This window comes from Dioscorea cayenensis, chromosome 17 (assembly GCF_009730915.1).
Source record: "Dioscorea cayenensis subsp. rotundata cultivar TDr96_F1 chromosome 17, TDr96_F1_v2_PseudoChromosome.rev07_lg8_w22 25.fasta, whole genome shotgun sequence".
NCBI lineage: Eukaryota > Viridiplantae > Streptophyta > Magnoliopsida > Dioscoreales > Dioscoreaceae > Dioscorea > Dioscorea cayenensis.
Genome location: NC_052487.1, coordinates 11,533,108 through 11,557,663, shown reverse-complemented (window position 1 = coordinate 11,557,663; position 24,556 = coordinate 11,533,108). Strand labels below are relative to the sequence as shown.

Here is a 24,556-nt window from a genome sequence, read left to right as displayed (position 1 = left end):
AAAAACAACTTGGGAAATGAACACTTTTTGGAAGGATGGGTTCCGGAATGCTAATGTGTATTCTGTTAAATCATTTCTAACTTTTTTAAAAAAAAATAAGTTGAGTAATAATTCCTTCATTGTTTGCTCAGAGATATTACATAAGACAATAAAGAAAAAATAGTGGTAAATACGGGTTTGTAAAATGACATAATAAAAAAAAATGAAAGCAAATCTTCCAGCAAAACCTTAGATTTCGGATTCTTGGCCTGCACCAAAAATATGAGACACAGTTTCCCCCAATTCTCTGGAATGCACTAGCGTGCGGAGATATATCAATATTTTCCCATTCTAGATACGCACTAAGCATTCAAAGCTGTGATTTATGAAACTAATGAGAGGCGAAATTTTCATGTCTCGTTCATAATCATCTACTTGGCCTTGCAAGTGCAAAATAGGATTCAGGATTTTCAGACATCAATAATTCAAAGATCACTGACTCTTGTGGACAGGGGATCTTCGGACTTGGCTCAAAAACACCTGTTTTAGCAAAACCCACATAAAAAGTAAAAGAAATATGGTTTTATATTTAATTGCAGAGTCTAGAGTTCAGATCTTACCAGGGGTCAGCTTCTGCTGCTCGTACAAAAAATTCGCCAAGGGATTCGATGCCCAATGATTGACAGCTACACGGTTTTTGGGCTGGAAACCAATTATATCACCGACCCTTGACAAAACTACCTGGGACCAAAAACATGAGAATGTCATAGATGCTGGACATAACCTCTAATATTTGACTTCAAAGGAGTTGTATAATTATTGTTGAATCAAATTGGAACCAAGAAAATGAAAAGGTGAAGGGAGAGTGCTAGAACCCCAATCAGAGTATTGTTTTTAACAAGCATGGAAATGCTAAATCAGATCAAATCACTAAGACAATAATCAAAGGCAACTGCCAATCTTTGCGTAATTCATTCACCAATGCTTGCTTGCTACAGGAAGTATTAAAAACAGAAGTATAAGCATCACATAGTATGGATTAAAGCTCCCAATGCCCACACTAATCACACACACACACACACACACACACACTCGAAAGACAAAAAAAGACCACATGCAGTTTTATTAAAATCCCAGGATTCACAATCTTTTCCAGAATAAAGGGCCTTTTTAAAGACCACTATCAGGTGTTATCCAGACAATGAAAAGGGAATTACACTTCAAACTACTATCAAACAACTATCTCATGCCATTTAGACACTACTTAGAACTTATTAAATGAGGCATAGCAGCATTTTAGAACTGTTTGGCAGAAAGCAGGATCTCCTACTTCTCCCTTCAAAAATTCACTAATATCTTCTACAGCCTAAAAGACAAACAACCAACTTTGTAACTTCTGATTGATATAAAGCTATATATTATAATATAGGAAATTATTTTGTTAATATTTTCCATTCTTTTGTAGATCAATTAAGAAATTACGATGAATCTTCCAATTCAAGATATTATCCATATTCTTGTTCAATCCAACAGGTAAAGATCAGGAACATAAATCTGATACTATTTTTGAACATCATACACCCAACCAATGATGGTCAACATAAATATGACCCAATTTAACCCATGCAAAATCACCAAAACTGGATTGTAGAAATAGATTGGGAATCTGTTCATCTCTTTCTCTCAACCTGATGATTGCCAAATCTTCTGTATGGTATGAGCATCAAATTATTACATCTTCTGCTGAAGAGCTCTCCCTTTTTGTTCAAATAGGTGGAAAGGATATTATGAATGAGCACATCTTCTGTATGTATGAACATCAAATAACTACTTCTCTAGTTCTTTCCCTTCTTTTCAGATAGGTGTGAAGGATAGAAATTACATTAGGATGAAGAAATGTTGCTTGGACTTATCGGTTTTAAGCATAAATTAGAAAACTTCAGAAATCAACACCACTTACAAACTAAGCATAAAAAAAATAAGGATTTTGACATGGTACGTTTTCAATCATGACATGATATCCATGATGTACAGGTTCCCTAAAATCACAATCGATGTGGTATCTAATGCTTAATACCGGCAGAGGCGGTGAAAAACATAAATTGGGTTCATTTCTCCAAGAAAATGTCAATCATTTGGAATTTTTTAAAGAAGGCGCTTTCATTCATTAGATCCTCAAAGTTCTCAAATTTTTGTTCTATTCCTACACTTGGCAAAAATTATATTGGAATTACGTTTCAGTCCACCTCTTCAGTTATTTTTTTCCAAAATTAAAAGATTACTCACAAAGTCTCTTAAGGTTTTTTATTTCTTGAACCTCTATATGATATGGCAAATAGTTCTTCAGCTGACAAGTGATTTCAAACTTTTCAGGGGCACAATATGCTTATGCTCCTTAAAAAAACATGGAACATGTTGAAACCACTATGTTATAGTTTAACAAGAAATGAAAGGGTAGAGCACACATGCCTCATAACTAGCAATATCTGATGAAGTCATCTGAATTCCTGAATCGCTTGTTCCCAAAGAGATAGACATGCTCGAAGACGAGGCTTCCTTAGCTGGAACATCCCGTTGAGGTGAATTTATCTCAGAATTTTCCACACACAAAACATTAGAATCCTTGATCTTCAAGTAACTAGGAACTGTCCCAATCCAAGCACCAATATTTTTGTCAATCTCTATATCTCCAGGCCAACAGAGAGCATCTTTAATCTTCTTGACTACTGATGAACACAATGTTTCTAACTGCTTATGGACATCAAAAATCAAATCAAAGAACTGAATCAAAATCAAAATGAATCAGAACCAACGAAAATGAGAACACCAACTAGATAATCAAATAGAAAATTAAGGACATGACTTCTTTAGAAAACATATCCATAGTTAAAAGCATACACAAATGGGTGAAACAAGCAAAGTCTGATGAAAAATGCATACAAAGCATTGGAATGATGAATGTCAACATGTGACAATGTCCAACTATAAAATAATCAACTACAATCTCTTCAATGAAATATTCCAATGGAGAAATTTTCCACCAGGTTCTTCGTAAGATTACATTTTGAATTAATGGCAGAAATTATGTTATACAGATTTTTTACTTGACTTTTTCTTATCAAAATTGAATGCTTTAAACCCGCAATAATTTTAATAAAACTTCATGTTATCATAGACTCTAGCTTTCCTTTATTGATTAGAAGATAGTTGAATCTGTTCCAGAAATAATTCTGAACCAAACATTCAGGTTTCTATATGAGGGTCAAGGGTTACAATTCAACAAGTAGAACCACTCCATAACGTAAAGTTGATTATCAGTAATTCCCAAATTCGTCTTCACATGAGCATGGTCCAACTTAAATGGTTAACAGGAAATGTAACTGAAAAAATTATCCTCTCAAAGGAACGAGTTCTGCTCCCATTTGCAAACTGTAAGAAGGCATTTAATATAAATGAAGACCATGATAGAAATCAAAAGGATTGAACGAAGATTTTAGTTAGGAAATTTGTTAAAACATTAGCATTGTTTTACATAAAACCAGTCTGCATACAACAACAACAGATTTATTTCAATTGTAGACCAAAGAAAAACTGGGAAAAAAAGTACAATTACAATAACAAAAGCCTATCTAAAATATAAATAGTGTCCAAGCATTTAAGCTAAAGCAAATAATAAGTTCAGTGGTTATCTCCTTTTCAATATCTCCACACCTGTCTGCAGCAATTTATCGTGTAAGAAACCCTTCAGCAGCCCACCAACAGGACCCAGCAACCCACTCACCCAATAGTTATACATAAAACTGGTTTGGGAGGGTTTACATCTTCCATAAGAAATTGTTCTAAAACCAAGAATGCATTTCGAAAGTTTAGATTACGATTAATAACTACACCTTTTAAATGGTGATCTTGTGATTTAATATTTGTATCTTGTGATCCAGCAATTGCTACAATGATTGCTTGTGATCATCGAACTTTTTGAAAGCACAAACTATGTTATGCAAGAAGAGCACAAAAGACAAATGTTTTATGATGATCAATGCTACACACTGAATGACTAGTATTTGGTGCTCCTGCTTTACCACTATGGTTCAACATATCCTTGAGGGGCTCCACACATATGAAACAACTTTGTTTCAGCATTTAAGTCGGGGTCTAGATTAGGGGAAGATCATCCCTTTGGGATTTCATATTAAGAAAAGAGATCAATCATTTTTCTCATTTCATATTCATAGGAGTCCAGAATAACAAAATGACGATCATTCCTTTCATATTGTCGAATTAGAGGATTTGAATTCAGCACTCAAAATCTGTAGGTGTGAATATAGCAACTTGTAGAGGCACGTAACCCATCTGAATTAGTGCCTTTATCAGACTTCCCCATCTACTCTTTTTATTCCACCAATTTCCCAGATCATTTTTTTCTAAGGATCTGCAAGAACACCACAAACTGTTTCTGAATATCAGCCAATTTGATCATTGACCTGTGTTAACTTGTGAAAAGGAAAAGTGAGCAACTGTCAATTTGGAAACTATGACATGACTAGTAATTACTGAGTTATATTTTTCTGAGGGATCAACAATGTAAATGTAATTTGTCTTTATATTCCAATAAAATCCTCATGTTCTCACATCTCCTTTATATGAAATCCATTTCAGTGACCAAATAAACAACCAGCTGCATCCAAAACAGCAAAACCAACAAAATGATTTGAGTTTCAACCTGTAGCAGATCCATCTCAAACACATGCTTGAATACCTTTTAATGTGGGTGGAGCTTGCATAGATCTCTCCCAAACCAGTATAGTTCTTTTGTGGTCATTTAACTGTTTTGTAGTCACCTAAGCAAAAGCATTTGTTCTGCGAGAATTTTAAAAAATTGCATCCTTGTCGAGAAAAGAAATGCCTGAATTCCCATGGGCTCCTTTCTTTCTGTTTTATTTAAAAGAAAAAAAAAGAAAAGAAAACTACACAGAAAAAACAGAGAATGTTCTTTGTAAGATCAATGAAACAGATCCTACGAACATAAGACTTTACTTCATACAAACATAATTGAACATAGAACTTCATTTCATACAAACATAATAATTCTTCATTCATATTGGATTGGATCACACAAATCTAGAAAGATCTCAAGTCAAATCTAGTCACCATTGTCCACTATAAGTCAAAATTTTAAACCTTAATCAAAAGATTATTGGATAGGATCACGTAGTCAGCCACCATTACTTTGACAAATGAAATTCATATGATCAAGATACAATTATACTCCATACTTGACAAGAAAACACAGATAGAATCAATTGAATATATGTAAATCAAAAAGACATCAGTAGGATTTTGAATTTGAAATTTTTATCATTAATTATCTACAATAGATTCAAGATTTTAAAAGTTGTCCGAGTTCTGCTTGCACCAGAGTCAACTATGGATGTGTACTTTTATTCAAGGCCTATCATCAAAAATGAAATCCAAGGATGTCACATTGAAGATTGTGAACGTAAAGGCATTTGCCCTATGTACTTTTGGGAGTAAAGATATATTTCAGATTAAAAAAAATTGTCACTTCACACTCTTTCAATTGCATTTATTATAGGAATAAAGCCAAAATGGCCCCTTAAATTTGGGACAATGTTGATTTTGACCGACAAACTATGTTCATTTTGGTGACTGAACTTGACAAAAAAGTATTTTTTTGGCGCTTAATTTTTACAAAAATGCTCATGTTAGTCTTTCCATCCAATCTTCTTTTTTGTAGGTACTGAGATGGTCATGAAGGTTAATGTGGTTGCTGATGTACAATCAAATGTCATAATTTCCCACAGGACTTGCTATATATTAATATTAGACATTACTTTATGCTTTAAAAAAAAAGCACAAAATTTACAAATAAAATAAAATCTTGATGATGTGGCAACTTATTTGGCACAGTTTACATGTGATCGTCTACATCGATTGCCACATCAGCATTCAAAGTCACCTTAGCACCCAATAGCAGCAAGATTGGAAAGAGAGACCAAAACAAGCACTCTTGTAAATTTTAAGGGCCTAATGAACATTTTCACAAAGTTTAGGAGTCAAAACAAACATTTGGGTAGTTTAGAATCCAAAACAAATATTTTTGTTTAGGTTCAAATGAACACTCACCCAAACTTTAGGGGCTATTAGAGGCTTTACTCTTTCATTTAAGGGGAGACTACAATCCTATCATCAATTACAATCTCTATAAGTGCAGGCTAAGAGTGGCTTACAGAGTGGAGTAACCTTCATCATCCCTACTACAAGCTTCTTTCCTTTAGTTACCATTACACCTTACAACTTCTATTGCCATCTGATAATTGACATGGTATTATGCAATTTTTCTTCCACGTTCTCATTAAGGTAGGAAATATTCAAGCTACCAACAAGTAACTCAATTTTGGACTGCTGATCAAATCAAGTCATGCATCTAAAAACATTGACAACCTCAAATAGAACTTTGAGCAAACTTGGGAGAGGTATGACTCATTAAACTATGACTTTTTTAACCTACATTTTAAATTTTGGCTATGATTTCAAAAACTATGTTGATATTAATATAAGTTTTAGAATTTTAAAATAATTAACTCAAATGAAAGAAAAGTCACTGAAAGTGAACAAAGGGCAGCAAAAGCCATCTTTGGATAGTCCAACCATTATAAAACAAAGAGGATTTTAAATTTTAGAATATGTTCTTGATTCATTAATATGTTTAATATCTTTAAAAGAACCTAGCCCCTCTGTCAAGAGGCCATCTACTCTTCTGCTAACTGGGGACACACTATCATGCCATTAGCACTATACCTAATGCACCATCTTTCGATAAGGATCACTTTTTTCATATCTCAAAGAGATTCATTTTCATCTTTGGCACTCTAAATACATGGCAACCAAGTAACTCCAAGATGTAGCAATTACTTTTTCTCTTCTGAATATCATACCAAAACCAAAAAAATGAATCAACACATACAGTTCAGCTTGACTATTATTAGTGAAAGGTTCACCTCATCCAAGATGAAGGGGATAGCCAAAAAAAAAGGTAAAAAAATAAAAAGAAAACACAACGCATAAAATAAGCACCAGCATAATAAGCAGCATCATTAGGCTAGACAAGCTCTTCATGAAAAGTAAAACTGGAAACAAAATTATAGCACCATATCAAACCAAATTTTTCATTAAAATACCTCACAGGGTTCAAGGGACTGATTCTGAGAACATGTAGTTGAAGTTGGTGGAATAAGTGTAATCTGGTTTGAAGTTTTACCAGCCCTGAGGACATTTGGAAAGCATAGTTGGGCTAGAATGCTGATAGCAAAAGCAAAGCATCCACCAGCTAAGGAAACAAGTAAGATTTTCCAAAAACTCTGCAGCAAGGCAGGAAAAATTCATTATTGATACAAAGTAAAACATTCATAGTACAACATGAGTCAGTCAGACAACTGGGCTAACAGTTAGTGAAGGACTTAAAATATATAGCATGTTTAGCTGGAGATAAAAACAGGCTTCTTAATATCCAGGTCTCTCAAGCATATAAGTTGAGTTTGCATCATCGTAAGAAATCACTAAACAAAAAGGGTCCACTGACCTTATTTTTGGATACGGCTGAAAATTCATTAATTAAACCATAAGAGAGCTCTTTGTATGGAAGTGTAAATCGATCTTCATAAAACATGTCAAGAATGTTTGCCAATTCGACCTGCAGTAGTATTAATCATTAACATCAAGTAAATCTTTAACAAGTAGACACTAAAAACTCGTGTAATTACATCTCTTAGATACTTTTGTCATCAAAGAAAATTTCAGTAAAAGTTTACCTCATTTTTTCACTAAAAATCAGCTAAGGGAGTGGGTTCTGCATGAGCGAGCTCAAGCTAATAGTTTGCTCAATAAAAAAAAATATATATATAAGGAGCTTTGCCAAGTTACCTCCATAATGAATCTCTATGGGAACATATGCAAAGCAATTTAATGGAGAATGTTTAGTTCCTAACTGGAGCATGTTCAATTCCTAATTCTACAGAACAACTACACGCCTTCGATTGGAAAAACTCAAGAAACAATTTACTTGATATGCAGATGAAACTTGAAAGCATGCACTTAGATCTATCCTCTTCAGGCCAAATGTGACATCTGACAGCGGATCCATGAAGAAGCCAAACAATTAACAATGCAAACCCAAAAAGACCATATTGTGTAAAATAAAAGAAGAGAACTCGTATCTAATAGTTTGGAGAAGGACGGCTCATGCAAATGCACAGTTACATATGTTTCTTTCTTTCAATGCTATCGGGAATTTTAAAAAGAAAATTAAAGCTAACTGATGAAGCGAAAGAAATCAGATAAAAAGCACAAGAATAAGTTGCTGACAAATCTTGACCAACCTAGTAAATTCTGGTTGGAGTTGTTTCAGCTTAGCGGGACCAAGCTCAATCTTCCCTCTGCCTATTATCCTCAATCCAATGGGCAAACTAAGATGGTCAATCACACTATTGAAATGTAGTTAAGATGCTTTGTGGGGAATCACCCAAATGAGTGGGTTTGTTGGGTTCCGTGGGCTGAATACTATTATAATACAACCTATTGCACTAATTTGCCCACATCCATTTTGGATGGTTATTGGAGGCGCCATCCACACCATCTCTCTTGCACTACAAGTAGAACAAGATTGGCTGCACTAGAGGACACCTTACAGCAGCAGGACCAGATTTTAACCAATGTTCATAGTCGGTTTCACCAAGCACAAGCTCGGATGAAGAGGCAATATAATGAGGCACATAGGGAAGTGTCCTTTGAACCTAGTGAGTGAGTTTTGTTCAAGCTGCACAGACACAAACAACACTCATTAGCAAGTCATCGCCATCATAAACTAGTGCAGCAATTTTATAGCCCTTCCTCTAGCGCCACCTGAGAACTTGCTGAATTCTAAATGGAGAACACCATAGAGATGACATTCAGTCCTTCTCCTCTCCATGTCACCTTCTTCTTATTGCGCCAAAAAGGCATTTTTAAGGAGGAAAAATCCAACGCAATTGTGCCCAATGTTCCAAGCCAATTTACACTAACACCTACTAATCAACATAGAAAGAGTCCAAGGAAACTTGCAAACACATCCATTCACACATGTTGGACATAGAATATTTTCACCATTCAGAACTAGGGGTGTAATAGATCGAGTTCGAGCCGAGAAGCAAGCTTCTCGAGCTCGAGCTCGGTTGAAAACTCGTTGCCCAATACTCGGCTCAAACTCGATCGTGTTTTGTATTTTAACTCAAGCTCGACTCAATACATAAATCAAGCTACTCGAACTCGCTCGATTAAGCTCAATTAAGACTAATAAACTCGGTTTAATCATAGATTTTTTTTATACTCAAACTCAAGCTTGAGCTCAAACTCAATTATATATATTAAACAAACTAATATATAATATATATACACACAAATACAACTACTCGATTAACCTCGCAAGCACTCGAGTCAAGTAGTAAGATGCTTGAACTCGGCTCACTCGAGCTACTCGAGCTTGACTAGACCATAAGCGAGTCGAGTTCGAGATTTCCCCAAATCGAACTCAAGTAGCTTACGAGTAGTAGTCTATCATTTACACCCCTAGCCTTGACTATCTCTGCTAAGGCAGGCTACACTGATGTGCTACTCCATTCACAAAATTATGAGTGCTTCTAAAATCCACCAAAACCAAAATTTGTTGCCCATGTAACCATGCCTTGATCTACATAGTTTACAAGTTTCAAACCCCTGTGATTGCATGAAGAGTGACCATAGGTTCTAGGGCAACTCTGCCATCATCTTCACCTTGCCCTGTGTTTGCTACTTCCAGCCAAAAAAGGAATTTGCATTTATGGCTACTAGCGTATGCTACATCGCAATTGTAACACAACCTCTTGACTCTTCATTCTGCCATTTCCCTATGGTTTAGACATTTAACAAAAGCTGGTTAGTGCGTCTATCCTCCTAACTCAATACTGTTATTCTGCCTTACTCCTTTCTGACTTTCCTACAATATTCGGGGTTTGTCCCAATGTTATAGAGCTATAACCAAGGCTTTTCCTTTAATTGAGTTGAAGCTTTTTCTCAAATGCCCTTAGCAAGGCTCACCATTGACACCAAATCTATCGGCGATCAATTTCCACGTCAAGGAAGATGGATTTTGACAGCCCTACAGTAAAAATATCTAGTCGCCACACAACATGATGGCTTACGCAAGCAAACTCTGAAACCTACTCATGTATTCTTCCATTGACCTCGTTTGCCGAAGGGTGATGAGTTCTCCAAGTGGGTTGCTCTGTATTGGCAGTCAAAAATGGAGATGGCACAATTCCTTGAAGCTCTCCCATGATAAATCTAGTTTTCTTTAATTAAATTGAAAAAACCAAAGTTGGGCATATCTGGAAATATGGAGCAAAGCAAGTCCAACCTTGTCCACCTCAAGTCTTAATATACGTTAATCATGAAAAAACTGAACACATTCATTTAGCCATGCTAGTGGGTCTTCTTTTCCATCATGCAAAGGAAAATAAGCTTTGCATATTGAGGAAAAAAGCCGATGTCTGAACATCCCCCAATGAATATTTTGATCGTGCAGCATTGGTACTTTGTTTTTTTTTTTGTTTTCCTGCTCATGTCTCTAACCTCCCCAACCTTCTTGAGTCTAGGACATATAGTCAATTCTGGCTGACAGAGCAGCAAGGATTGTCTGCTACTCAACCCTATGTTCCTTCAACATGTGCTTCATCATGCCCAATTTTTGGTCATCTTGTCATTTGAATCTCCCATGATTCCTAGATCTGATACCAAGTTGTTGCAAGCCTTGGATAAGGATCTAGTCACAAAGTGATTCTACTTGCGTTTTCTATAGGATCTTCCGGTAAGAAAGGTGGAGCTCATGAGTGAGTGAGAGAGAAAAAGAAAGAGAGAAATGCCTGTCTCAAGTGAACAAACTTTTCTGCTTGCCTTTTTTCATTAGGCAACAATCTTTAAACAAGGTTAAGCTACTATTTTAAATAGTACATAACAATAGAGATTCTAATCCCTCCATTATAGGACTTAACAAGAGAAGAAAATGTAAGGCATATTCATAATTGGATTCTAGAATAATTTTTTAGCATAATTAATTCATGACATCTTTATTTGCTGCTTTAATTTGTATGCTCTTGCTTACAGCCTTGATTCTCGTCATCTCTCTTGATGTTGTTTGCTTATGCAATCCTCATTTCCTTTTTGAGATTGATTTCACTTAATCTGCTTTCTATCATAATGTTTGCCCTAAAAAGCATCTGTAACAGAGTTGCCATTAGTTGTTCCATATAATGGCCTCATTGCACCATAATGCAACATTTGTTTTTCAGCCATCAAAGAATACTATCAAGCGTCATCAATATTAGATACGAAGTACTCCATCTGATCTTGAACAGATTGATTCAATCCAGCAAAATAGCAAGAGATCATTTGGTTATCACTGTCATTCAAACCAATTCAAGCCAACCCTTACAGAAAGGTTATTGAACTCACATGTGAATTCTTCCATAAACACTTTTTTGCTTCAGTGAATGAAATTTTTTATACAATTCCATTACATGGTCACCTAGTAAAACTTGCTTCCTCATCTATGCTTTAATGTGTTCAAGTGCAAATTTTTGGCTTGCCTTGTCATGCACGATGCTTTTCAGCTCGCTTCCACCATTAAAGTGCAATATCCTTCAATTTAAGTTTTATAAACAGCATCGCCCTACTTTTTCCCATTGGTTTTCACTCAATAATTCTCCAAGCTTACTTCCCCAATCTAGATAATCTCCAGCATGCAACCTTCCTAGAAAATCAGCAACTTCAATCTTAATTCCTCCATTGTTTAAATCAAGGGCACAAACTATCCTCTCTTCCAATCCTCCTCGAACAATAGTGTTAACAGCCCTAACATCATGAAAGGGATTTTAATCAGATTCATCAAATATCATGCTCCAAACCACATACTAGTATGTCCAAAGGATCATGGTCACCTTCTAGAATCTCCAGACAGGTTCCCGCTATTTCCGGTCATTGTAAGGTCTGCATGGCTCAAAACAGAACTTCAATCATGCGCCACATCTCAACTGATTCTGTTTGTTGGGCCTGGTTTCCTCTTCCATGATCTTAACCACATCATGGCATGCTTGGAGATGAAACCCTACTATAATTTTAGGATCTTTTACTCTGATACCAATTTGATGTGGTCATTAGAAGGGAAACACAATAATTACAACCAAAACAGATGCTAAGATGAAGAAAGTTGAAGCAAGAACAAAGGCAGATGATTTTGATCATTAAAGATCTAACAATTTGTAAGAAAAAAAATGATAGCCATCTTTCATCATCTCTTAAAAAATTGTTACGTTTACATCAACCCTCCAATATCAATCCTAAGTTAATCTATCTGATCTTAGCCATCCAATTTATTATAGTCACATGCTAATCACTTGACTGTGAAATGAGAATTAAAATGAATTAAAACTAACCAATTGACTGATTAAACAAATATTATGCTCCCACATCTGAAGAGCTTGTAGAATTAACAACCAAATGTGCCACAATATCATTGAGAAAGGAATAAGACATTAGCACTTTAAAGGAGGTTTTAATCTTCCTATTCCTATGAATAACTATCACAACAAAGAATTATGCTTGGACAGCTCATGCTTATCCTTAGGGTCTGTTTCGTAGAGCTATACAAAGAATCAATAAAGCCTACTCTAAAAATTTTGCTAAACTACCCTAACAACATTAACATTAAATTCTGAAAAAATTAAATGAATGTGCATGAAGATAAATAAAAAGCAAACAAACTGACATCTAAAATGATTAAAATCATCAATAAGTCATGATTTATGCTATGTATAAAGCATGGAACAATCATCAAGAAGAGATGTCATTCCAATTGATAAGTTCTCTAAAACCATAGAATCAAAAAGCCTCTTCTACAAACTCAAGTAATGTACAGCAATGACATCAACATATTTCAAAAATTCTTTAGAAGTTCTGATAAGAATTCAATGAAAATGCATGAAGACAAATCAAAATTAAACAAATTGAAATCTAAAACAATTGAAATCATTAATAAATCATGATTTACATGGAAGGTTATCTTGATGTATAAATGTAAATATTGGCAAAAAGGAATTCCTAAGAAATCAGGTTCAATTTTTTCCATGGAAGATAAACATGGAAAATTAAATCAAGAGGCTCCTAACAGCTGAAGTACATATGGTGTTTCACGTAAATGTTGTCATCCATCACCTAACATGTGAGGTTTAAAAATAAATTTACGAAATATGATTGAAACTACGTTCATAGAGGTAATTAATAGTGTAGAAGACAAGGATACAAAAATTCAGCGTTTACAATTGATAAAGAACATCAAAATAATAGGCCTCTGGCTCATGGCTTATGGCTCAAGGCTCACCGTTCAAGGCAGTAATTCCATAAATCATCCAGACCACTAGTTTTGAAACACTAATAGGGCAAGAACAGGCATAGAACCATCACAGATGGGAAGTAGAACATGTAGTTCATGCAATGCTAGATATATTATCAAGAAAAATAACAATTATTAAATTCATATAAAGCTCCAAATAAAATTGTCAATGGGAATACTAAGTCAGTAAATCTAAGATCAAAGAAAAAGAGCCGATACTTCATGCAAACAAATAACTTGGATTGCATATGAGGTTGTAAGCGATAACAAACATAAGCATATTAATACTGTGAACAAGTAATATTGTAGCTTGAAGAACTTAAGTGCGAAGAAGGATTAAATACCATTTGGAAGTGGGTTAAGAAAACTTCCCACCTATTACTTGCCAATTTCTTCCAACCATCAAGCTTAGCATCTTTAAACTTATTTCCATCAATCTGAATCCTGTAAGCTGGAATATATTCATTTGCCCACTCAGTGACGGTAGGACCTCCATCTTTATACAACCTTGAGTATGTAGGTGGTGACCACCAAAGGTGCCTCAAGTTCCTTTTCGTTGATGCATGATTTCCCTTAGCCAAATTGAACTCCATTTTTTCCCTTGCGTTCTTCACCATATTCTCAAGTGAAATTTTGCATAAACTAATCGAAGAATCCACTGAGGTCATCATTTGTGGCTTACTAAACCAAGCAAACAGGCTATTAGAAGCTGAGCCATCCACATTTCCAATGTAATCTGCTTTAGTCTTTTCAAGAGCAAAAGAACAGACAACCTCCGCAAGTGCAGACAAAAAGCCTTCGTCAGAGGAGCTTACACAAAAATCAATAGGATCCTGCAAAATTATTACAAAAAAGAAATCCTCAAGGATATTAGAAAAATAATCCTCATTGGCAAAATTGCTGAGGCAAAAAAACCTATTAAGGTGCTGACATCTTTAGGTTCTGCAAGCTCATCCATATTCCTCTCGGATCCAGGGCAGAACACCGAGAGCTCAAAGCTCCACAATCTCTGCAAAACCACTTGTCGGAAGGTGATGGCGACTATATTCGTGGAAATAGAACCATCAGTGGAAAGTATGTCGGTTGAAAGACTTCCCCTCAGCTTCTTGGCCTTCTCTTTCACCTTTTTCGCTGGCAAAAACTGATCAAAAAAACAAACATCAACTTCAAGAAGACATGATTATACATTTCAAAATGTTTGCCGACCAGCCTAGTGGACACGGTGCTGCGCTCGTCGGAGCTGCCGGGGAAGACCGTCTCCACAACCATGGTAGCAGCTCCGGATGAGAGGTGCTCCTCAGCAATGTCGCCACCGTCAGCAGCAGCGGCAGTGAGGGCCTGGTCGGCGGCGACGGCACCAATGACACTGAGGCGGGCGAGATCGTTCTGGTAGGACCGGACGGCAGGGAGATGGGTCTTGGGGTCATCGGAGGAGGATCCCGCAAGGGCGTCGAGGAGCTCGATGTCGGTGATGGGGAGGGCGCGAAGTGGGAGATTGGGAATTGTGGAAACCCTGGGAAAAAGAATTGAGCGGGATTTTAAGGAGGGGAATAGGGATTGGGAGGAGAAGAAGAGCGGGGGGAGGCAAACCGGAGGGGAATGAAGGAGGAGGTGTGGCATGAGCGCTGATTGCCGGAGGGCCGATGCTTGAAGGAGATGTTGGTATATTTCAGGTTGCAAATTGATTTTGGGCAGGGCTGTTTTCATTTTTTACAAATGGCACAAGCGAGGGGCATGTTTGGATACATAATAGTAAAGTTTTTATGTTAGAATTTTATTCTATAGGGTTCAAAAATGATTCATGTAGAATTTACTATAGAAAAAATTTCTACATAATATTGTTTGAATATGCATAGAAATTTTTTCATATGAATTTTTATTTTGTGAAAATAAAATTAGCTGCAGAGTTTTTTTTTAAAAAAAAAACTAGCCGTTAGAGTTTTTTAAAAAAATTTTTTTTTTTTTTGAAAAGGTGGATAAACCACTTCAATTAAAGGAACAAACAGTACAAAAGTCAACCACTAAATGTGGTAAGTTACAACAAAAGTAAGAAACAACAGAGAACCCAGTGCAAGGACCAAGGCCCCCACACAAACAATAATCAGCGACTAGCCAGAGTCCGGAACATGAGCCTCCTCCGAAGTCCTAGTCTCCCCAAAAATCGTCACATGAGGGCCAAGAAACTCCAGACTCCTTTTAACAGTATTGATAGCATCCTCCATCTTCTCTCTATTACCATCTGCGAGAAAAGAGCACCAAGATACAAGCATGCGGTCAATTTTTAAAATGAGACAATGTGCAGTCAAAGCATTGGCATTGAAAATAAGATCGTTCCTAGCAAGCCAGATATTCCAAATTATTGCTTTTCCGACAAGGTCTCCGAAAGCCTTCTTCTCGTTAGGCAAACTAAATCTCCAATGGCCCCAAAGATCCTCAAGAGAACTCGGAGCAGAAGGAAACTGCAGTAACCTGACAAAGTAATCCCACACAAATTTAGCATAGGACCAGTGCAAGAAGAGGTGATCACTTGACTCGGTTTCCGCATGACACAGAACACATGTCGCCGTAGGTAACCTGTTGCATCTTCTTTTCGCCAAATTCTCCAGGGTCAGAATTTTATTTTGCCAAGCCAGCAAATTTAAGAGGTTGATTTTATTAGGGTATCCACCGCGCCAAAAAAAGCGCGACACCGGGCACCTGAGCCCACCATCGACTAACCGATTAAAAAATGACTTCACCGAGAAGCTGCCATTCCTAGTGAGTCTCCATTTCTTTTTGTCCCCCATTAGATTATCAGGCCTCCTCACTCGGACATTAACATGATGGATGAAATCATTATCAACAAAAGGGGATTCCTATAATAAGTGGATAAGCTCGTGAATCGTGTTGTTGGGGCGCCGGCTAGCACGGAACTCGTCGGGCCACATATCCATAAGTGCAATCCCATTAAGCCAGCCATCCTTCCAAAAGAGTGTTTCCCTGCCCTTGCTTATTTCCTGCGAAACACAACTTCTGAGAGCCGGCAAGCAGGATAAAAACCCTTTCCAAAAGAAGGAGATTCGACCTGTTTGAGCAGGCCAACAATTGGAACGTGGCAGACTGTAGTTAAATTGGATAACCTTCGCACCACCCCAAGAGGGGTCCATCATATATTTCCACCACCATTTCCCAAGCAATGCCTGGTTGAAATTGGCTAAATCCAAGATGCCCCAACCACCCTGGTCCCTGGGTCGACAAAGATTTTTCCAGCAGACCAGGCGACAGTCCGGGCGCTCAATATCCGGCCCCGACCACAAAAAATCCCTTCTAATGCGGTCGATGTCCTTAATAACCCAGCAAGGTAATCGAAACAAAGACATCCAGAATGTGGGAATAGCCGATAGCACAGAGTTCACCAGAGTAAGCCGACCCCCTAAAGAAATATGTTTCATTTTCCAAGCCGCGAGTCTTCGTCTTACCTTGATAATAACCCCTTCCCAATCTTGACGGCTCGGTCTTCTCCCAGATATTGGGATGCCCAGATAAGTAACAGGCAAGAGGCCCACCTTACACTGCATGGTCGCCGCCGCCACCTGATCTGGAAGCTCACCCGTTTTGCTTGAATAAAGGCATGTTTTTGAGAAGTTTGTTTCCAAGCCCGACATACCTTCAAACAGGTAGAGGATCAGCTTAATAATCCTGAGGTCCTTCAACCCCCCAGAAGATAAGACCAACAAATCATCAGCATAGTGCAGGTTGCACTTACTCCCCAACTCCCCCAAAGGAACCCCAATTAAAATTTTGGCATTGAGGGCATGATCAAACATCGAGCTTAAAACATCAGTTACCAAGACAAAAAGTAATGGAGACAGGGGATCACCCTGTCTCAACCCTCGTTGATACATAATGTAACCATTCGAAGCTCCATTAACCAAGATAGACACTTTAGAGGAAACAAGAATACTTTTGATCCAGCCCACCCATCTATCCCCAAACCCTCTAGCGTGCATTAGGTCAAACTGAAAATCCCAGTTAACTAAGTCAAACGCCTTGGCGAAATCCACTTTAAGAATAAATCCCGGGAGCTTACGCTTGTGTAAGCTGAAGATAAGTTCCTCATCCGTGGCAATATTATCTAAAATGTACCTCCCTTTTAAGAACGCCGACTGATTCACGTCAACCAAAGAATGCATCACCCTACTGAGCCTAGACGCCAATATCTTAGATAAAATTTTTTGTGTGGAATTGATTAGGCTGATAGGACAAAAATCCCCTGTCGACTCCGGGGTCTCCACTTTGGGGATTAAGGCTATATTAGCCCAATTGATATGCTCTAGATTAGCTCTCCCCCAGAAAAAATCATCACACAGAAGCATCAAGTCCCCTTTGAGTATCTCCCAAAACTATTTAAAGAACTGTAGGGGGAAACCATCAGGTCCTGGTGCCTTATCTTTACCCAGATCAAATACTGCCGCTTTGACTTCCTCTATTGTGAAAGTCCTTTCGAGTCGTGATAGGTCAATAGCATTCCTGTTTGACAGTAATTTCCTAAAGTCAATCAAGGAACGGGTAGATCTCTTAAGACCAAATTGTTGTTGAAATCACGCACAAAACGCTTTCCCAATTTCTTTAGGGTCTGTTATAGTGACACCATTGTGAGCGATACATGGAATGCAATTTCTATTTTTACGACCATTAGCCACCGCATGAAAATAACTAGTGTTGTCGTCACCCTCTTTCAACCACTGTAGCCTGGAACGTTGCCTCCAATATATTTCCTCTTGTTTACACATTTGGTCCAACTCCGATCTCGTAGCCACCTCTTGATTGGACTCCTCGGCCGATAGAACCCTATTCTCCTTAGCCACATCCAGCAAATCCAGGTCGTGTAACAACGCAAGTTTCTTGAGCTTGATGGATCCAAAAGAGAATTTTGCCCATCTATGCAGCTGGCCTCTGAGATAAATTAATTTTTTTGCCATCACGAAAGCCCCACACCCCTGTAGAGAGTAATCCTCCCACCACTTTTTAACAAGATCCCCGAAGCCTTCAGCCGTTGACCAAGCTACTTCGTACCTAAAAGGTCGCGGAGTAGAGCAGTGGTATCCCACATCAAGCCATATCGGAACATGATCAGAACCCAACCTCGGCAGACTATTCTGGATCATTTTGGGGAATCTGCTGGCACATTCCTCATTGACTATGAATCTGTCCAGCTTCATCCAGATCGGCTCCGATTGACCATTGGTCCAAGAAAACCTGCGACCAACCGCCAGGACTCCTGTAACTTTAAATCGTGGAGGAACATATTGGGCATTCTGATGTCTTCAAGATTGGGGATGCCACTATTTTTGTCCTCCACATTGAACGTTGCATTAAAGTCACCACAAATGATCCACGGCTTGTCTTGGGGTCCCACACTTGCTCTCAACTCCTCCCAAAACTCACGCTTAAGCAAGCCAGCGTTGGGACCATAGACAGTTGTGAATCGCCAAGTCACATTCACTAATTTGGAATAAAATTCCACCGTGAGACAGAAGGTGCCCCTAGTTAAGATCGAGCAGGTCAAACTTGTACTATTCCACTCGACGATAATCCCCCCGCCGAACCTCTTGCCGGAACAAAACAGAATTTATCAAGACGATGCCCGCCAATCTTCCTCCATGTTGCTGCAGAGATCTCTTCGAGCTTTGACTCTTGTAGACAACAGACATCCACAAAGTGCATATTGAGAAAATCCTTGACCAGAAACTGCTTAGATAGTTTTCCCAACCCCTAACGTTCCAAGTTATAATATTCATAAACACCACTAATTCCCCCGCTCCTCAGTAGGAGGAGCCAACTCCCCCGAGGGGGCCATTCTCGCAAGTTCTAAATGACGGAGATGGTCTAGGCATGCATTCTCATCAGAGGTAAAAGTAATACCGCATGCATCACAATATTTAGCAAGTTGAGCATTGTTCCAATCAGAAATTAAAAAGGGTTTGGAAGAAGTACCTTCGACAGTATCTCCTTTCAGTCCCTTCTTCTTTGATGATCTCGGGGGTTCAACAATGAAACCGGCCTCCTCATTGAAATGTGATGATGGCCTTTTCTTCCGCTCACTTTTCCTGGTGTTGCGCCTTTGATCCCCATCAACTGACACTGATCCCCCAGGTAAATTAGGCAATAATTCCTTGAGATTTCTCTCAAACTCCGAGAACAAGTCATCCGACTCCTCATTGCTGTTAGATGTAGAAATCGCACCCTCACGATCCAATGATGGTCCACCCTCCGTAATGTCCGGTTTGCCAGTACCGGGCCTCAGGGCCCATCCTCCTGCAATGTATTCCCAAATAAAGCCAACAGGTGGCGTCAACTGGGGCAATGAAGCTTCATCTTTAAAATTAATCGTTCCTAAGTCCATATATGCAGCCCATTTTAACTTAGGCCCAGGGATCGGTTCTGAGCTAATTTGAGGCGGCCCATCCATCACCGGCCAAGAAAAAGACTTGTCCTCATCCGCATCCACGGTCCTAGCGACCACCACTTCCTTTGCTTTAATAATTTGAGAATCATCTGAAGGCCCACAGCCCAACAAACATCCCTCATCATTCCTAGAGAAATGATCCTCTCTAAACGATCCATCAGCCACATTCACCAACTGGGGCCCAATGACTTTATTCTCAGCCTGTTGAGTTAATGGTTCTTGGCCCATCTCATGACCAATTTCACCAAGAACAAATGGATCACAATTAGCTTCAAAGCATGTGTCTCCACGGCTCGTAGACCAGCCATAACCCCCTAATGTGATTAGGTCAAACTCTGGATACGGGTCAGCATGATTACCCACAACCTTCTCTGAATCCCTATTGATCCTTGTAACCCCCTGCTCATCTCTCCTTTTAAGCAACACGTGCTTCGCCACCCGAGAAACCTCGGATGAATGCAGGTTGCCATCTGGCGCCGAAATAGGTTTAACCTTCCAGCATTCGACACGTCGGTCCCTTGGTTCCTGTCCCCCCGCGCGCACGTCAGGTCCCGTCGGTCGCTTTCACTAGAATACCTGGACGGGAGCTGTGCTCCACCTGTCCTCTATCCTTGGTCCACTCCGGTGACACCGATTTCAGGCCTCTAGTTGTTCCAACAGACTTCTTCCCTTTCTCTGAAGCTGAGATTTCATGCGTGCTCCTACATTCATGTTACTGTTCAGCCACTTCATGAGTATCCATTAACACATACCTGCCTGCTCTCACCGGAAGGACGGTAACTGTTAACAATTTCCCTCTATTTAAAGCCAACACTCTTATGCAATATGTAAATTTATCTCTCTTCAGCTCAAATTTTTACGTCTCAAAGTTTTTTGTTTTAGTATGGATTTGGATCAATGGAAAAAAATTAATAAAGATGATGACGAATTCTTGCTCACTATTTTACCAAATCTATTTTTTGTAAGTTCAGAAACTAGGTCTTGTCATACATCAATATTAACAGGTGCTGCAAATGTACAAGAAATTCTTAAAAGTCATGAGGCACATTGTAAGAGTGAATTTCGTATGGAGCTTCGTATATTTGAAGCACTTGCTAATTGTTTAAGGGGAAGATTTCTTCTTTGCAACTAGAAAAGAATTACAATCGAGGAACAACTAGCAATGTTTGTGTACACTCTTGCGCATAATGCTAGTAATCGTGACGTGCAAGAGCACTTTCAACATTCGGCTGAAAACAGTTAGATGTTATTTTGGTAAAGTGCTTAAAGCTATTGCTACTCTTGCTAATACATATATTGAACTGCCACCAACAACAACATCACCAGTTATCCAGAACAGTAGACTTTTTTTTTTCCATATTTCAAGGTTAGAAATGTTTATACTGTCTTTTTATTTATTATTTGCATTTTTTTAATTTTTTTTCTTAACAAATGTTATGGGTTTATTATTTTAGGATTGTATTAGTGGTATTGATGGAACACATATTCCAATCACTATTTCTCTACCCTTGCAAGATCCTTATAGAAATAGAAAACAAACATTGTCCCAAAACCTTATGGTCGCATGCGATTTTAATCTATGTTTTGTATATGTTCGAGCTAATTGGGAAGGTTCCGCTTCTGATGCTAGAGTACTTTAGCATTCAATCTACCAAGGCTTCCATGTCCCGCCCAGTAAATATTACCTAGTGGATGAAGGATATGCAAATACTCTAAATTTTATTGCTCCATACCGAGGTATGCGTTATCACTTACAGGAGTAAGAAGGGGCAAGATGTAGACCAAGCAATTACAAAGAACTATTTAATTTGAGACATGCTTCATTGAGGAATCATATTGAACGCATTATTGGTGTCTTGAAAATGAGATTTCCTATACTTAAAGTTGCAATCTTTCATCCAATAGATTTTTAAACTGATATAGTAGTTGGGCATGTATTGCATAATTTCATACGGATACACAATGGCACGGATGAGATTGAGAAAATCAGTAATGGAGTTGACAAAGTTACCGTCCCAAATGGAGATGACACATATGAAAATGATGTTAATGTAATGAACTCAGAACGTATTGCAGGTGCTCGCAAATGAAATAGTAATGCAAATGTGGAATGATTACTGTAACTATCGTAAAAATGTAATATAAATAATGTGTAAGATTATCAATGTTACCTTGTTTTGTTCTTAAGTAATAGAATGTTGCCCTGTGTAAGATTATCAATGTTGTCTTGTTTTGTTATTAAGTAATAGAATATTGCCCTATGTAAGATTATCAATGATTTGTAAGATTATCAATGGTCTACACAAATAATTCAAAAACCTACCCACAAATAACCAAGTATATCTCAAATAAATAAATAGATCTCATAAACATAACGTCTTATATAAAAGATTCAAGTTATTGTGACAATAATAAACATCCTCAAACATAAATTGCACATAAGTAAATATAAAAAAGCATATAACATAACATTGTTTTTAATTAATCATTTGTCCAAGCCACAACACTTTCCGATCTTCCTTGGTGATACTCAAGAAGATTTCACGATTATCCTTATCTTTAAATAATGTTGTAATTTTAATAAACTCTTCATCTGAAAATAAATCACACACCACATTAAATGCCACCATGCATTCTCCTATGGTGTACTTTGACAGCGCCCCTTCCGTGTGAGCCGCAAGTACACGGGTTCGTCGAAGTAATAAATCCCAGGTGAGTGGGTTATCATATTTACAGGGAATAGTGAATAGAAACACAACGGTTACTACTTAACTAATTAAGTGAAGATGAAACAATAATAGTGTGGATAAAATCAATGTGAACAAGACTAAAGACAATAAGAAAGAGTGGTACGATAAAATGAGAGGAAAGGCAATCGATAGAAATCGGGGCACTCGGACATTGCTCCCCTTAGGGTTATTGATTCAAGTACAAGACTAACTATTATGTTGACAGGTCCAAATATGCGTATAAACCGCAAGTGCATGGGTGTCGAAGTAATAATTACCCAATAAGTCGGGTAGTCGAATCCACAGGGAACGGAAGTATTAGTAATAACCACTTCTCAATTATCTAGTCAGAATCAATGAATATGATGGAGTGAACTTAATTGCAAGCAAAGTAAACAAGTATACAAGAAATAAAGTAGAAGAGTCTCAATCACTAAAGATGAGGTACTCGGGCAATGATCCCCCTAAGATCTTCTATGAAGCTCAAGATTCACTAAATGCTCTAGAATCGAGTCTAATGAGTTGAGGTATTCCAATGATAACCAATCCTTGTCTCCAAGCAAAAGGCACTAGTCCCCTACAAGGTCCCGGTGGAGAAATCGACCAATCTCAATATCTCACACCCCATATGACTGCAATATGCTCTAAGGAAACCTAAGAGTGAAACCGATTCCAAAATGTAGATCCAACCCTAAGGCCGGTGTGGATTTTCCACGCGTCCGCGTGGACTATAGGAATTTTCACGCGGGCGCGTGAATAGTACTGCTACTGTAACATCACTACAGTACTTTGCTACATTGATTTCCACAAACGCGATGACAAACATTCTCCTCTTAAGGCCACACAATCGGGCACACGATCATGTAGTAGGCTATAAGGCTCTTCCTTCATCGACGCGTCTTGAAAAGTCTTGAAATCTTTACAAAGAGAAGGAATATGGAGACATGGCTACCTTTGTGCCCTTCCACTAGTAAATTGGCTTGCTTAACCATGGAAGTTGGCACACATCTCCTCATACATGAACTCCTCTTGTGTCTTGCTTCTTGATTCGCACAAGAACTCTCAACATTGTGCCTTGCTAGCCTATCTTCACTTCCTTTTGAATTCCCAATGCCTTCACAACCTATATGCATAAAAGAACACCCAATACACGAAATAAGATATAAACCATATAAGATATGATGCTCAATGTATGTAAAACATGCATAAAAACATGTTCACTTAAGCACTTATCAAACTTCCCCACACTTAAGCCTTTACTTGTCCTCAAGAAAAATTAAACATTAAACTCATGGAAAGAAAAGAGAAGTGCTTGGCTTAGGTTCACCAAGAGGATACAAGAATAAGATTCTAAAGTTATGGAGAAAATGAAACACTAGACAAAAACAATCAATGCTCTAGCAAACAATCCAATCAAAAATGAATGTGATAGAATCTGAATGTGTGTGTGTGAAAAACTCAACTCATGTCAACACTATGTCCACTACTAAGTTCTTATTAATACGGGACTTATTTATGAACAAAAAGAATAGGTAGTAGCTTCACACAATCCTCTAAGGTAGCCCTCTCCCAAGATGCCTCCCGAGTGGCTTTCACACTTTCGAGGTGGTAGCTCTTCTACCAAGGGTGGTAGCTTTCACACATCCCATGAGATAGCTCTTTCTCTCATTAGAGCATAACAAGTATCCGACTTATGAGAGTAGCTACATACATCATGAGTGGCAGCTCTTTCCACCCCCTATGTACAAACAACAAACAATTTCCAAATTGTTTTCCAATTTTTCAGATTTTTCTGATTTTGATATTATTATTATTATTATTATTATTATTATTATTATTATTATTATTCATAAAACTAACAACTAAAGTCCCAAACATAATGAACTAGAGTATTCATAGGTCTAATGAGTGAGAAATGTGCAC

The 24,556-nt window shown here is 37.9% G+C and overlaps 1 protein-coding gene across 1 annotated transcript; it reads right to left on the bottom strand.

The window, feature by feature from the left end:
• Positions 1 to 58: 58 nt before the first annotated feature.
• On the bottom strand, positions 59 to 15,159 carry LOC120281126 (the record flags this gene model as incomplete). Its single annotated transcript, XM_039288044.1, has 9 exons — positions 59 to 519; positions 600 to 720; positions 2,449 to 2,727; positions 7,179 to 7,358; positions 7,580 to 7,690; positions 13,801 to 14,289; positions 14,388 to 14,597; positions 14,663 to 14,969; positions 15,047 to 15,159. Coding segments are annotated over 9 exons (1,923 nt in total), but the record flags the coding sequence as incomplete, so codon positions are not given.
• Between the last annotated feature and the right edge of the window lie 9,397 nt (positions 15,160 to 24,556).